We start from the raw sequence: 14,705 nt of genomic DNA on the forward strand, positions 1-14,705 counted from the left end.
GTAATTGCAGGTAAGTCAAAATCAGGATTGCACTAAAAAATGGAAGAGGGACATTGTGAAGGCAGAGGCTGAAAAGTCAGTGGAGACGTTGATGTCCTGGGGCGTGGATTACCAGAGGTGTAACAGGGCGTGCAGATGTGAGGTACGCCGCGACCTCTGGAGGCAAGAGCGCGTCCCTCTTGCATTTTTCACTCAATACCGGGGTCATTTCTTCTTCTTTATTCTGGTATCGTTCGGTGCTTGAAAGTGCCTGATTGAGGTATCAGATGAAGGGGAGATGCTGCCCTTTGCCAGTGCTGCTCAGTGGTAGGCCAGGGCAATGTTTCATCAGGAGAGCTTTCTACTTCCTTGCCAATAGTAAACTCGTGTCCTTGTGGGAGCGTCAGCCCTCACATTCCTTGCCCTCTTCCTGTTGGTGCCCAGGAGGTAAGTTGCCTCTCTTCTCTCTGGTGAGGGCATTTGAGCTATTTTTAGAGCTGGCTGGAAGGACAGGTTTAGTGACGCACCTTGCACTTCATGGTTGACATTCCTGCCTCTGAAGTTGATAAGCAACAGGCAAAGCATTGTCACCAGCAGAACTGGCTGTGTGCGTGGGCTTTCGACACACTCCTGGATTGTGAGTGACTGTGACTCCCACCGGTGCCAATCCTCCTACCTGTTCCAGAACAAATGCCTCGGGCTGCACCGATGTGGGTCTTTGGCCTCCTTCTCGCCTACCAAGTGGTCCTTGGACGCACTGATGAATCTGAAGAAAGTAAGGCACGAGTTAATTTTTAAGGCCAATTGCACCCTGGGGCTGAAAATAATTCTGTGGTGCCATTTTATGGTGTGGTAGTAGCACTGTTGACTACCACCCCTGTGAACTCTTCCAGTGTGAGCACGGTGTAGCTTCGTGGGCGGGGGGAGGGGTGGTACACCCCCCTAATAAATGAATGTTCTGATAACTAGCTGGGCACAGAACCTTTCAGTCGTTATGGGGAGACGTCTGCAGGATTTCACCAGGATTTTTTACATTCATTCAGACAAAAACGCACACACACTCTCTCCCTCTCAGTTTTTAAAGTCATCAAACCTATTGTTAATTTTTCAAAATATTGTGATTTCCCTCTCATGGTACCCTTAACAATCCGCATTCCCCTCCCTTTCCACTGCCCCTTAGGGCCCTCCAATGCACCCTGCTTGCGGTATGATGTATTTTTACATTATATGACAGTCTGCTCGTCGGATAATCTAACGCGCACACCCCACAATCTTACTGACCAAGCTACTCCCCTGAGTGTAATGCACTGCTCGTGTACATGCGAAAAGTGGCCTCTGCCTGCTCCCAGGACTCCGTCCTGGCATTGTGCTGTGAGCCCAAGTCCCACACTTCGATAATGAATCTGTGACCTGACTGCTTAATGCTTGCAGTGCTGATAACCAACTGAGCGGCGTGGGCTTCACGCCCCTTGCCCTGTGCTTGCCTGCTACTGCCTGAGGGCACGGGACCCTGAGAACCTGGATTATCATTTATTTCTTGTAGCTCTCTTCCTAACGTTGGTGATGCAGTATGGTAAGTCTGATTGTAGCCATAGTGAACTGACATCCTAATCCTTCGCTGCTTTCCCGGCTTTGCACGGTATGGTACAAACCCACAATACAGACGCCACAGCCCGTGTGTGGATCTATAGCGTTGCCATAGCACCCCCACAGGCCTGGGACATCTTTATTGTGTTTCCAGACTCAGCCACAGATCTGAATAAAACTGCTTTTTTCCCTGTTTCTCCTGCTTTCTATTGTTCTTCTGAGAGTCAAACCTCAACCTTGAATAGAGTTGGTTTAACCAGAAGCAGGGTTCACGTCTTCACTTCTAAATACGTGATATAGGACATAATTTGGTAAAAAAGCGCATTGACCAGAGCTCTATGGTGTGAGCCAACTGTTGTGTTGCGCGCTAACACCAGAAGAATACCTTCCATCTAAACTGTCACTGACTAGCCTGTACTTACTAGCCTGAACTCAGTTCAGATTATTTTTCTCAATTTTTTTTATATACTTCTTTATGGGCTAATCCTAATGTAAAATAATTAAAAAAGATAAACATCTTCAGCATGTGTGAGAGTAAATATTGACTTAAACTTGACTAACAATCTCAGTGTGAATATAAATTAGAAAAACCCTCTTAACAATTGTTAAACATTAAAATTGTCAAAGTGAGAGTTTTAAAATATTACCTTTATATATTGAATAATTTTGTTTCCTGGAAAAATTGAAACGCAAGAAGTCGAACTATAGTTCAACAATCCCTGATCAAGTTGGAATAGTGCCAAGATTATCTCATTGGTGAAATATGAGGAAGGTGTCTAGAAATCTAGGCTAGGTTTAGCATGAGAGCAGCACCAGGATTGCTGGGACACCAGAAGAGAAGAGGAGCGAGGCGTCGTGAACAGTAAGGCCCATATTTATACTTTTTGACGCAAAACTGCGGAAACACAGTTTTGCATCAAAAAGTATAGCGCCAGCTTGCGTCATTCCAGAGTGCCAGCTGGGTGCCAAATTTGTGGAGTCCCGCAAGCCAGCACTCAGGGTGGGCTAGCGTCAGAAAAAATGACGTTAGGCATGTGGGGGTGGTGGTCTAGCGGAAGAGGGTTTTGCCTCAAAAAATGACGCTAGGCTTGTTAGAGGCAAAAAATAATTCCTCTAACCAGCCTAGCATCATTTCCTGATGGAAAACCATCCATACCACATGACTCCTGTCTTAGAAAAGACAAGAGTCATGCTCACCACCCCAATGCCAGCACAGGGAACCACGGACCCCTGGGTATGGCCATTGTACCCATGCAGGGGGCCCCAAGTTGGGCCCCCAATGGCATTTTAATTTAAAAAAAAATACCTCTACTTACCTGGGATGCCCCCCCCATCCTCCGGTGTCCCTCTAGTGTGGGTGGGGGTGTTCCTGAGGCTTGGGGAGGGCACCTGTGGACCCATTCCATGGGGTTAAACCATTAAAATGGGTCCACAGGTCCCCTAACGCCTAGTCTGACGCAGGTGTTGGATAATGTTGCAAGGCAAGCTTTGCTCCATTAGTTAGCCCCTCCCTCCACCCGTGCGTCATTTTAGCACAGGAGGATAAATATGGGGCTATGGGGTTAGAACCATTTTTTAGATGGGAATGCCTACCTTGCATCTCCTTGACACAAGGTAGGTTCATTCATCTCAAAAATAATGCAAACTCCGATGTTTTGACGTTAGACGGGTCTAATGTCAAAATATTAATATGGAGTTAGATTTGCACTGAATTTGTGTAAACAAATGGCACAAATTTGGTGCAAAGCAGGTATAAATATGGGCCTAAGTTTTTTAATTTATTATTTATTCCCCCCGTTCCTGTCCTTCCCCGCCCCACCCCCTTTGAGATTTGCAGCTGCTGGAACTAGATAGGTTAATAGAAACATTATGGGGGTGATTCCAACTTTGACGGGCGGTGGAGGCCGCCCGCCAAAGTTCCCCCAACAGAATACCGCTACGCGGTCAGAAGACCGCCGCGGTTATTCTGTGTTTCCCGCTGGGCTGGCGGGCGACCGCCAGAAGGCCGCCCGCCAGCCCAGCGGGAAACCCCTTCCCACGAGGAAGCCGGCTCCGAATGGAGCCGGCGGAGTGGGAAGGGTGCGACGGGTGCAGTTGCACCCGTCGCGATTTTCAGTGTCTGCATGGCAGACACTGAAAATCTTTGTGGGGCCCTCTTATGGGGGCCCCTGCAGTGCCCATGCCATTGGCATGGGCACTGCAGGGGCCCCCAGGGGCCCCACGACACCCCTCACTGCCATCCTGTTCCTGGCGGTCAAAACCGCCAGGAACAGGATGGCGGTGAGGGGGTCGGAATCCCCCATGGAGGATTCCTCAGGGCAGCGGAAAACCGGCGGGACACCGCCGGTTTTCCGTTCCTGACCGCGGCCAAACCGCCGCGGTCAGAATGCCCTTAGGAGCACCGCCAGCCTGTTGGCGGTGCTCCCGCGGTCGTTGACCCTGGCGGTCAATGACCGCCAGGGTCAGAATGACCCCCTATATCCCTTAAATTGCCCCCCATTTTTGGATTTTGAACCATACCTGAATAACCACTATTAAAAGGTATCCCTTGGTTGTGGTTCTAGTTATTTTTAATCTGAGAGGAACCTGGTTGCAATGTATATCAAAATGCTCTGTGGAATATGTTTGAGCCCATCCTGGTTTTTAGGGACCAGAATGAGACCCAATGATAAAGCATGCCACTACTAGAATATGTGAGAGTCTAACAAAGAAACCTTTTTGCTTAGTGTGAGACTCATAGGCTATTATAATAACCAACAAACTTTGCTTATATAGGATTGTATACCTTTAGATATACTGTAAGAAATATTTAAGGCATTTTTGAAAAATACCTGTAACACTCTGATCGCAGGCAACCCTAGGAAATGTTATACAGAGACATTCTGCAATAAATATTAGCATTCATCTATTGACTGACCAATACTTTCTCTATTCCAGAGACTTCTGGGCAGTCAAAGGGACTCTTCAGACCACAGTCCTTAACAAATTCTGGTACAATACCCTTCTTTTAGCCATTTCTGTAGAAGAATATGAAAATATAGGCCTCTCTTTCCTTGAGACTCAGCTACTGAACATCTAGAATCATGTTCCAAGGCCAGAACGTTTTTTAGCTTTCTGAAAGCCTTCAATAGCTTCCTGTATGTTTCATGCACTGCTCATGGTGTAGTAGGAACTTCAAGCAGCTGGGTCTCACTACACCTAAAGGTGGTTTCATTCATAGTACGTGCATTACAAATTCATTACCCAAATTCATTATCCCCTTACCAAACTCGTGACATTGGTGGCTGGATTACAGAAATTACAGACGTGTCCAAGCAGATTCAGTGGCATGTTTTTGTATTACGGGGGCATGTCCATAATACAGATGGTCGTTGCACTGTAGTACACCCCTATCTTTAATGGCTAATATGCAGGCACAAACGTATCAAACACACAATGATATATGTATGGGCTTCATTTGTATGGACATACCCCCTGACAATTAGGGAATGTCTTTGCCTGGTCTATATTACTAGATCGGCCACCGGAGTAAATTGTGATCCAGACCATGAAACGTGCCCCTCTAGTGGACCACATCAACGCCAGAACCAACAGTAACAAATACATCTTTGCCATTGTGAAGGAGTTCACCTCACAGGAGGCTGCCTTCAACTTGATTACCTTATTCTTAGGACCTCTGCAACAATCTCTCTCAATTCTTCATCAAAACAATCACTGCCATTTACGGCACTTCAACTCACTATTTGACCTGACAGTCTTTGCCAAATGCCTCCCATTCTTTTCTAAAGAACTAATATTAGAACCTGTCACCACGATGAAGCCCATCCACTTAGGGCCACATTAGACTCCTGTCCCACCACACCTTTTCCAGGGTACTGCAAGCTATCAGCGCCATGCTCACACCCGTTATGAACACGTCCACCTCTTCTGTGACCCTCCCAGATCACTGGAAATATACTGCTGTCCTCCTATTGCTGATGAAAACCTCGAAGGGCCCTTCAACGCTTGGCAACTACAGACCAATATTCTTGCTAATATTCCAACCAAGGTCTTAGAAAAAATCAACAGACATCTCGCTGAACACCAACTCCTTGACATCACTTTGTCAGGTTTCTGATACAACCATAGCAGTTAAACAGCCATTATTGCAACATTGGATGGCATCCACATGACTGTGGACAGAGGAGGCACAGCAGCCCTCATCCTCCTGGACCTCTCTGTAGCATTTGCCATGGTCTCCCACCACATCTTCTACCAATGCATACATAACATCGAAATTCGAGTACATGCACTCCAATGGATATGCCCCTTCCTGGCTGGAAGGACCCAGTCTGTCAGCTGGCGCAATACACCTCAGACTCTTGTTGCAACTTAATATGTGTAGTTCTGTAAGAATCTAACCTGATTCTGACCCTCTTCAGCTCACTCTCACTCTGATCCCTCTAGCCAGTGTTGTTCACTCTCACAATATCAACATCCTCTCTTATGCTGATGACAACCAACTCATTCTCTCTGTCATGGACAAGACGCCCAGTACCCGGATCAGGTTCAATGCCTGTGTTGCTAATGTCGCCCATGGGAGGAAGACAAACTGTCTAAAGCTGTACACCAGTAAGACCAAAATCATAATCTTTGGGAAGAGCAAGTCACTGAGGGATTCTGTTTAGTGTCCAACAGAGCTAGGACCGACACCTACCCACATCAAGAACCTCAGGATCGTTATCAACAACAAACTCGCCTATGTCAACCCCTCACCACCTCAGGCTCCCATACTCTGAAGATGCTAAGGAGGATTTTCAAATGGCTCCTAATCAGCACCTGGAAAACTGTCACTCACTCCCTGGTCAGAAGCAAACTGGACTACAGGAATGCGTTCTATGCCGGGATCATAGGCTCTCACTCTGGCTTCCAATACACAAACAAACACAATTTATACTCCTGACCCCCACTTTCAGGGCACTACAGCATACCTTCACAATTGCATCTGTTTTAACCAGACTTCCAGACACCTCCACTTGTCCAGACTCCTACTTACAAACATCACACGCATATGCAAAACCAGATCTGGTGGTACAGCCATGTCCTACGCTATCGCTCCTAAAGCATGGAATGACTTGCCACTACACATAAGTGCCTCCTCCTCACTTCTTGAGTTCTACAAGAAGCTGAGGAACTGACTTTTAAGTAGCCCCAATAGACCCTCAGTTTGGCTAGACTCTCAGCTGCTAGTGACAGGATACCTTCCGAAGTGATAGTATGCTCTGCAAATCTGCACAGCATAACATAACATAGGAAGGCTTTTTAAAATAAATCATCCTCGTATTCTTAGGGCCAGGGACAATAGGAGGTGCTAGATAGGGTTAAAAGGCAGGGGAGAGGGGCTGATGGAACCTCCAACCTGCAAAGTGACTAAATAAAAATGAATCTAAGTGAAGGTAGGGAAGTGTTGTGTCATGTGGCCTGGCAGAAAAACTTGCTGCTTTAAAACGGTGGCAGAATGGCAACCTGAAAGAAAATAAATCAGCAAGAAGGGTAGTCACCTGTTTTTTTCATCAATTGGTGGAAAAATCAGACAAAATACACTCAACAAGAAAGAGTCATCAGAACCACTTCCTTCAAGTGATAGTTTTGGTCAATAGCCTAGTGTTCCTGTCTGTGCCATAAAGAGTGCATTTTGTGCAAATTGATGCACTTTCTCAGTGTCTGCTGGTTGCACACAAAGAGAGTCTGCACTAGTGCACACAGTGCTATGGGCATACCTTGGTGATACAGAATCAGGGGATTAGTAGGTACGTATATTTCTGTAACTATAAACATCACATGCATTTTGATGTTTTGCTATGGTTGTGTGGTTGCTAGTGCTCACAAAATATCTCTATATGATTCATCTGTATACACATACTTAAATGAACAAATACAAATTAACATGTCTTAGATTTTGATAACTGTGAAAGTGAAAAATGTTTGCTGTTCAACAACAAGCTCTCTGAATGAAATGTAATGCTTTGTGAGTGTTAAATGAGCTCCTGTGACCGCACAATGGTTTGCTGATTTGCGTTGCATGAAAATTTGGTAAATATGCCACTATGGGCCATATTTCAAGTTTGGTGGATGGGAAAGCCTGTCTGCCAAACTCCCAACAGGGTAGTCGCCACCTACGCAACGACCACCCCGCCAGAGTTATCATGTGTTTCCTGCTAGGTCGGGAGGCAGAAACCTAAGTTTCGCCCGCTGGCTTAGCGGGAAACATGCTACAGCATTGTCTCCAGCTCGTAATTGAGCCGATGGCAATGCTGCAGCCCTCAGGGTGAACCAGGACACTTGCAATGTTCACTGCAAGGGTGCTTGTCAGGGGGGACGATGCACTGCCCATTGCAAGTACATGGCCCCCCCTGGGGTCCCCTGCACCCCTTCTCCGCCAGCCTTTTCATGGTGGTGTTACCACCATGAAACCACTGGTGGAGAAAGGGGTCGTAACCCCCAGGGTAATGCTGCTTGCACCACTGCCCTGGCAGATTAGGACCGCCACCTTCCTCCAGACTGCCAGGATCTCAGATACTGGCGGAGCTGGCAGTCCGACCGCCAGGGTTTTAATGTCTATAGACTGCCACAGTCGTAATCAGGTCCTAAGTGTTGAAATGCAATATTAATGTGGAAGTGTATGAAAGCTCAAAAACATTCCGTACAAATTAACACAGTACCTTTATCACATAGTCCCTTTTGTTCCTCATAATGTTAATTTTTATTAACTTTATATCACTTCATTACCTCACAATTGTTATACTCTGAAGTAACAATACCTACATATTAACACATACTAAAACCAATAAGTATTTATTTGTTAATATTTCTAACGCAAAGCAATGTCAGGGTTCCAGCTTCTAGGAACAGTCCAGTATGAAAGAAGGATAAACATACAGGTCTGAACAATACAGTACAGATGGAAGGAGAAAGAACACTGCAGCTAAAATGGAGGGAGAACATAAAGCTAGAAAATACTTAGGGGAGGAAGACAAGTGAGATGCTAGAGAGGGCAGAGAAAGGTGTTGAGGAATCAAGTTAAATGAGAGTAGGCAATTGTGAAAGTCATTTCTCATGGAGGGTTGGAGAGATCAAGAGGTCTGAATATACTGAATCCATAAGCATGAGAAGATAAAGAATCAGGTGGACTTTGAGGGCAGAGCTGATAATATGTCGTTTTAGTTTTTGATAGTGGAAAATAAGTAGAACTACATTTTTCAGAAGAGTAGCAGTTGTTTCAGGACGTTTTTAAAGAATTAGCTCAATTTCCCAAGTTCCTTGTGTCAAATGTTCTGACATTTCCCCCCTTCAACTTTCAAGGCTTACCTCCGGAACTTGCTAGTTTACATTTTGATATAATCAGGTAAGGGGCAGATATGGATCGTAGTATAATTCATTTTTGATTGCATTTAAAGAGGTCTGGTAGGTATGTGGATGTTTTTGTGCTGCTGTTTTTCCATACAAGATCTAGAAACCTGTGTTGTATTTTGTGTTTACTGGTTAGTCAGGGCTGCTGTGAACCTAAATAGAAAAGGTGGTGATGTTGTAAAGCAAAGAGGATCCTTTTGTCTCTACTTTGTTCATGCTGTAGTTTTACAATGTATATAGCAATGCAATAATGTAGCCTGGAAAGGATGACTGCCTGGATCAGTTGTTTTCTGTATTGGATGGTTAGACGAGGGCTGATTGTTGAAATGGCATAAAGGTGATAATGTGTTGATATGATGATTGCTTGGATTTGGGCTATGAAAGTTAACTGAGAGTCAAGAAGAACTCTTAGGTTATGGACCACCTATATTGGTAGGGAGGGGGCTGGTTTAATAAAGGAGGGTTAGAGTTTGGGTCTCTAGTTGACAGAGGTATGCACCCTGTCCAAGAAGGGACCACAGTCCTACTGAGGGTAAGTCAGATACACACCCTAAAATAACCTGAGCTCACCCTCTGGTAGCTAGACAGAGGGGTTTCAGGTTTAACTTAAGAGGCAATGTATAAAATACTTGAGCAAAACAAACACACAGTAACACAAGACAAACACCACCAAAATTACTCCACAGTAGTTTAGAAAAATAGAGAATATTTATCAGAGAAAACCAAGACCAAAACGGCAAACGTCCAACCAGTAGAAGTTGAGATATGATTTTTTAAATATTAAATGAAAAACAGAGCTTAGAAGTCACTAGTGGTCAAAAGCTTACTAGAGGTCGTGAGGGATAGGTACAAATCCAAAGTTCAGGCTGACTGTGAGGGAGGGTAGGCTGGCTACAGAACCCACGCAGGGTCTTCTGAAACAGTACCTTTGATGGAGCAAAGCGTCAATGTCAGCACAATGTTATGGTTTCAATCCTCATAGTCGGGTCTCGCGTCCGTGTTCAACTCCGTTAAAGTAAATGGGATACTTTGATGTCGAACCGCACAGGCTGTGAATCCACTGTCGTCAAATAGCCTCTGTGTCATTGTCAAGGGAGGGATGCACCGGAATTTCTCCCACACTCGAGGCAAATTGTCAGTTTTTGCAGAAATCAGCTGCAGAACCCACTTCTGAGACCCAGCACTGGAGAGTGGCACCTCAGGCAAGGTGGGGATTCACAGATGGCAGAGTCCAACATCACCAAGAGAGTTGCAGGCATTCTTTGATCTTCCTGGGACTGCAGAAGAACACAGGCAAGCCAGCTAGCCCTTGGAGTCATTCTGGTCAGCAAGATGGGTCCAGTCCTTGTTCTCAGCAGGTCAGAGATCAGCAGGCAGCAGGGCAGCTCATCAAAGCAGAGAATCAGATCCTTGGAACAGTCAGTCCAGGCAGAGTGCCAGTCCTTACAGCACAGCAGTCTTTACCCCAGCAGAGTTCTTCCCAAGTCCAGAAGGTGCCTTTGAAGTGGGGGTGACTTTAAAGCAGCTCTTTGAAGTGCACATATCCCTCTTTCATCACAGCCCTGGCTCCAGACTATCAGTATGGGGTAAACAGCCGTTTGTGTGGGCACAGGCACTTCCCCATTGAAGTGTGAGCTCCCTTCCAACCTTCCAGCCCAGGAAGGCCCGTCAGAATGCAGATGAATGCAGATCAGTCCTTTGTTATTGTTAACCACACGCTTCTTGTGTTTGTGGCTGTCTTGGGGGAATTCACTTAGTGTAGTTGTCACCTAGCCCAGATGTGTTATAGAGTCAGGCAGCAAGGCACACAGAGCGGTAAGAGCAGAGAAATGTAATTTTCCTAAAACTGGCATTTCCAAAATAGTAATGCTAAATCTGACTTTACCATTAACCCCTTCGCTGCCAGGCCTTTTCCCCCTCAGGTGCCAAGCCTTTTTTTTGATATTTGGGGCAGTTTGCGCTTAGGCCCTCATAACTTTTTGTCCACATAAGCTACCCACGCCAAATTTGCGTCCTTTTTTTCCAACATCCTAGGGATCCTAGAGGTACCCAGACTTTGTGGGTTCCCCTGAAGGAGACCAAGAAATTAGCCAAAATACAGTGAAAATTTCTTTTTTTTTTTTTAAATGGGAAAAAAGGGCTGCAGAAGGCTTGTGGTTTTTCCCCTGAAAATGGCATCAACAAAGGGTTTGTGGTGCTAAAATCACCATCTCCTCAGCTTTCAGGAACGGGCAAACTTGAATCAGAAAACCCAATTTTTCAACACAATTTTGGCATTTTACTGGGACATACCCCATTGTTACTATTTTTTGCGCTTTCAGGCTCCTTCCAGTTAGTGACAGAAATGGTTGTGAAACTAATGCTGGATCCCAGAAAGCTAAACATTCCTGAAAAGTAGACAAAATTCTGGATTCAGCAAGGGGTTATTTGTGTAGATCCTACAAGGGTTTCCTACAGAAAACAACAGCTAAAATAAAAAAATATTGAAATTGAGGTGAAAAAAACTGCAATTTTTCTCCACGTTTTACTCTGTAACTTTTTCCTGCAATGTCAGATCTTTGAAAGCAATATACCGTTACGTCAGCTGGACTCTTCTGGTTGCAGGGATATATAGGGCTTGTAGGTTCATCAAGAACCCTAGGTACCCAGAGCCAATAAATGAGCTGCACTTTGCAATGGGTTTTCATTCTATACCGGGTATACAGCAATTAATTTGTTGAAATATAAAAAGTGAAAAATAGGTATCAAGAAAACCTTTGTATTTCCAAAAAGGCCACAAGATAAGGTGTTGAGAAGCAGTGGTTATTTGCACATCTCTGAGTTCTGGGGTCCCCATAGTAGCATGTGAATTACAGGGCATTTCTCAAATAGACGTCTTTTTTTACACACTGTCTTACATTTGGAAGGAAAAAATGTAGAGAAAGACAAGGGACAATAACACTTGTTTTCCTATTTGGAATTCCCCCAAGTCTCCCGATAAAAATGGTGCCTCACTTACGTTGGTAGGCCTAGTACCCGCGACAGGATATGCCCCAAAACACAACGTGGACACATCACATTTTCAGAAAGAAAACAGAGCTGTTTTTTACAAAGTGCCTAGCTGTGGATTTTCGCGTCTAGCTCAGCTAGCACCTGGGGAAACCTAGCAAACTAGTGCATTTTTTAAAACTAGACACCTAGGGGAATCCAATATGGGGTGACTTGTGGGGCTCTGACCAGGTTCTGTTACCCAGAATCCTTTGCAAACCTCAAAATGTGGCCAAAAAAAACACTGTTTCCTCTCATTTCGGTGACAAAAAGTTCTGGGATCTGAGAGGAGCCACAAATTTCCTTCCACCCAGCGTTCCCCCAAGTCTCCCGTAAAAAATGGTACCTCACTTGTGTGGGTAGGCCTGGCGCCCACGAAAGGAAATGGTCCAAAACACAACGTGGACACATCACATTTTTTCACAGAAAACAGAGGTGTTTTTTACAAAATGCCTAGCTGTGGATTTTGGCCTCTAGCTCAGCGGGCACCTAGGAAAACCTAGCAAACCGTGCGCAGTTTTGAAAACTAGACACCTAGGGGAATCCAAGATGGAGTGACTTGTGGGGCTCTGACCAGGTTCTGTTACCCAGAATCCTCTGCAAAACTCAAACTGTGGCCAAAAAAACACTTTTTTCTCTCATTTCGGTGACAGAAAGTTCTGAAATCTGAGAGGAGCCACACATTTCCTTCTACAGAGCGTTCTCCCAAGTCTCCCGATAAAAATGGTACCTCACTTGTGGGGGTAGGCCTAGCGCCCACGAAAGGAAATGGCCCAACACACAACGTGGACACGTCACATTTTTTCACAGAAAACAGAGGTGTTTTTTACGAAGTGCCTACCTGTGGATTTTGGCGTCTAGCTCAGCCGGCACCTAGGGAAACCTAGCAATCATGCACAGTTTTGAAAACTAGACACCAAGGGGAATCCAAGATGCGGTGACTTGTGGGGCTCTGATCAGGTTCTGTTACCCAGAATCCTTTGCAAACCTCAATGGCCAAAAAAACACTTTTTCCTCTCATTTTGGTGACAGAAAATTCTGGTATCTGAGAGGTGCCACAAATTTCCTTCCCCCCATCGTTCCCCCCAAGTCTCCCAATAGAAATGGTACCTCACTTGTGTGGGTAGGCCTAGCGCCCACGAAAGGAAATGGCCCAAAACACAACGTGGGCACATCACATTTTTTCACAGAAAACAGAGGTGTTTTTTACAAAGTGCCTAGCTGTGGATTTTGGCCTCTAGCACAGCCGGCACCTAGGGAAACCTAGCAAACATGCACAGTTTTGAAAACTAGACACCAAGGGGAATCCAAGATGCGGTGACTTGTGGGGCTCTGACCAGGTTCTGTTACCCAGAATCCTTTGCAAACCTCACAATTTGCCAAAAAAACACGTTTTCCTCTCATTTCGGTGACAGAAAGTTCTGGAATCTGAGAGGAGCCACAAATTTCCTTCCACCCAGCATTCCCCCAAGTCTCTCTATAAAAATGGTACCTCACTTGTGGGGGTGGGCCAGGTGCCTGCAACAGAAAAAGGGCCAAAACTTGTAGAGATTGAGTGGATAGCACAGCAAGTGGATAAGCACATATTTTTCTACATCGTTTAGGCTGACTCTGCTTTAGGGTCCCATGCAAGTGAGGTATCATTTTACTTGGGGGAATGATAGGAACGCTGGGTGGTAGGAAATTTGTGCCGCAGCAGTGATCCTACAAAGAAAAGTGAGGAAAATATGATTTTTTAATGCAAATTTTGAGGTTTACCGAGGAGTCTGGGTAAGAAAATGATGGGGGATCCAGGCAAGCCACACCTCCTTGGACTCCTCGGGATGTCTATTTTTAAAACATGTCTGGGTTTGGTAGGTTTACCTAGATGAAGGCTGCACCCAGGACCAAAACCATAGCTGCCCCCTCCCCACCAACACAGGTAGTTTTGCAATAGATCATTTTGGTGTGTCCACATACTTATGTGATGTTCAAAACACTAACATTGTGAAAAGAAATGCACTTAGGTTATGTTAAAAAGACCCCTCACCCACCAACTAAGTTGGTGGCATGCTTCATCTTTGGGGTCCCACCCAAGGCACCTAGCGTGTCACAGGTGTGCTGCAACGCCTGATTACATCGGAGCAGGTTTTGCCATTTTTACCACACATACTGGTTGGATTTGGCACGAGGGTGAGTGATGGTTCAGTGGATAAAACTTTATTAACAAGAGATTTCACAAAAATGAAAAGCACTGTTAATAACTGAAAGGCCAAAAAACTGAACCAATGACTCACAGCTCGTGAGCTATAAAGCCACGGCAAGGCACCAACCGCTATACAGTCCATTCACACACCTTTCATACATGACACGCACAAGACCATTCACGCCGCCAGCCACAGGCCCAGCACTTTACAACACTCGCATCGACAGACAGCGCCACTCAAGGGCCCATCACTTACATACGCCCACATGCCTGATACAGCAATCACACTAGCTGATGGGAGTGTGTGCCCTGGTGTTTGGCTGGCAGTGTGTTGCAGTAACCAACAGCAAGCCAACATGTACACTATGTACACCCTCAGCCAAGCGCCACTCCACACACAATGGCATCACTTTTTTTTTTAAACAAAGAAACCACTAACTAATTAGAAATTATTACAAAACTACAAACACAAAAGATCTAACTAAGTACATGACAGAAATGCCAACCATGAAACTGAACACATGAAAATACAAAACAG

At 45.3% G+C, this 14,705-nt stretch overlaps 1 protein-coding gene across 1 annotated transcript in view; it reads left to right on the forward strand.

The window, feature by feature from the left end:
- The first annotated feature begins 542 nt into the window (after positions 1–542).
- Positions 543–14,705, forward strand: part of LOC138246460 (uncharacterized) — a 95,008-nt gene continuing 80,845 nt past the window's right edge. The window contains exon 1 of the mRNA XM_069201096.1: positions 543–754. Coding sequence (XP_069057197.1) covers positions 670–754 — 85 coding nt within the window. The 5' untranslated portion in view covers positions 543–669. The remainder of the gene's footprint in view (positions 755–14,705) is intronic.

The sequence above is a fragment of the Pleurodeles waltl genome, chromosome 7, assembly GCF_031143425.1.
Source record: "Pleurodeles waltl isolate 20211129_DDA chromosome 7, aPleWal1.hap1.20221129, whole genome shotgun sequence".
In the NCBI taxonomy this organism is placed as follows: Eukaryota; Metazoa; Chordata; class Amphibia; order Caudata; family Salamandridae; genus Pleurodeles; species Pleurodeles waltl.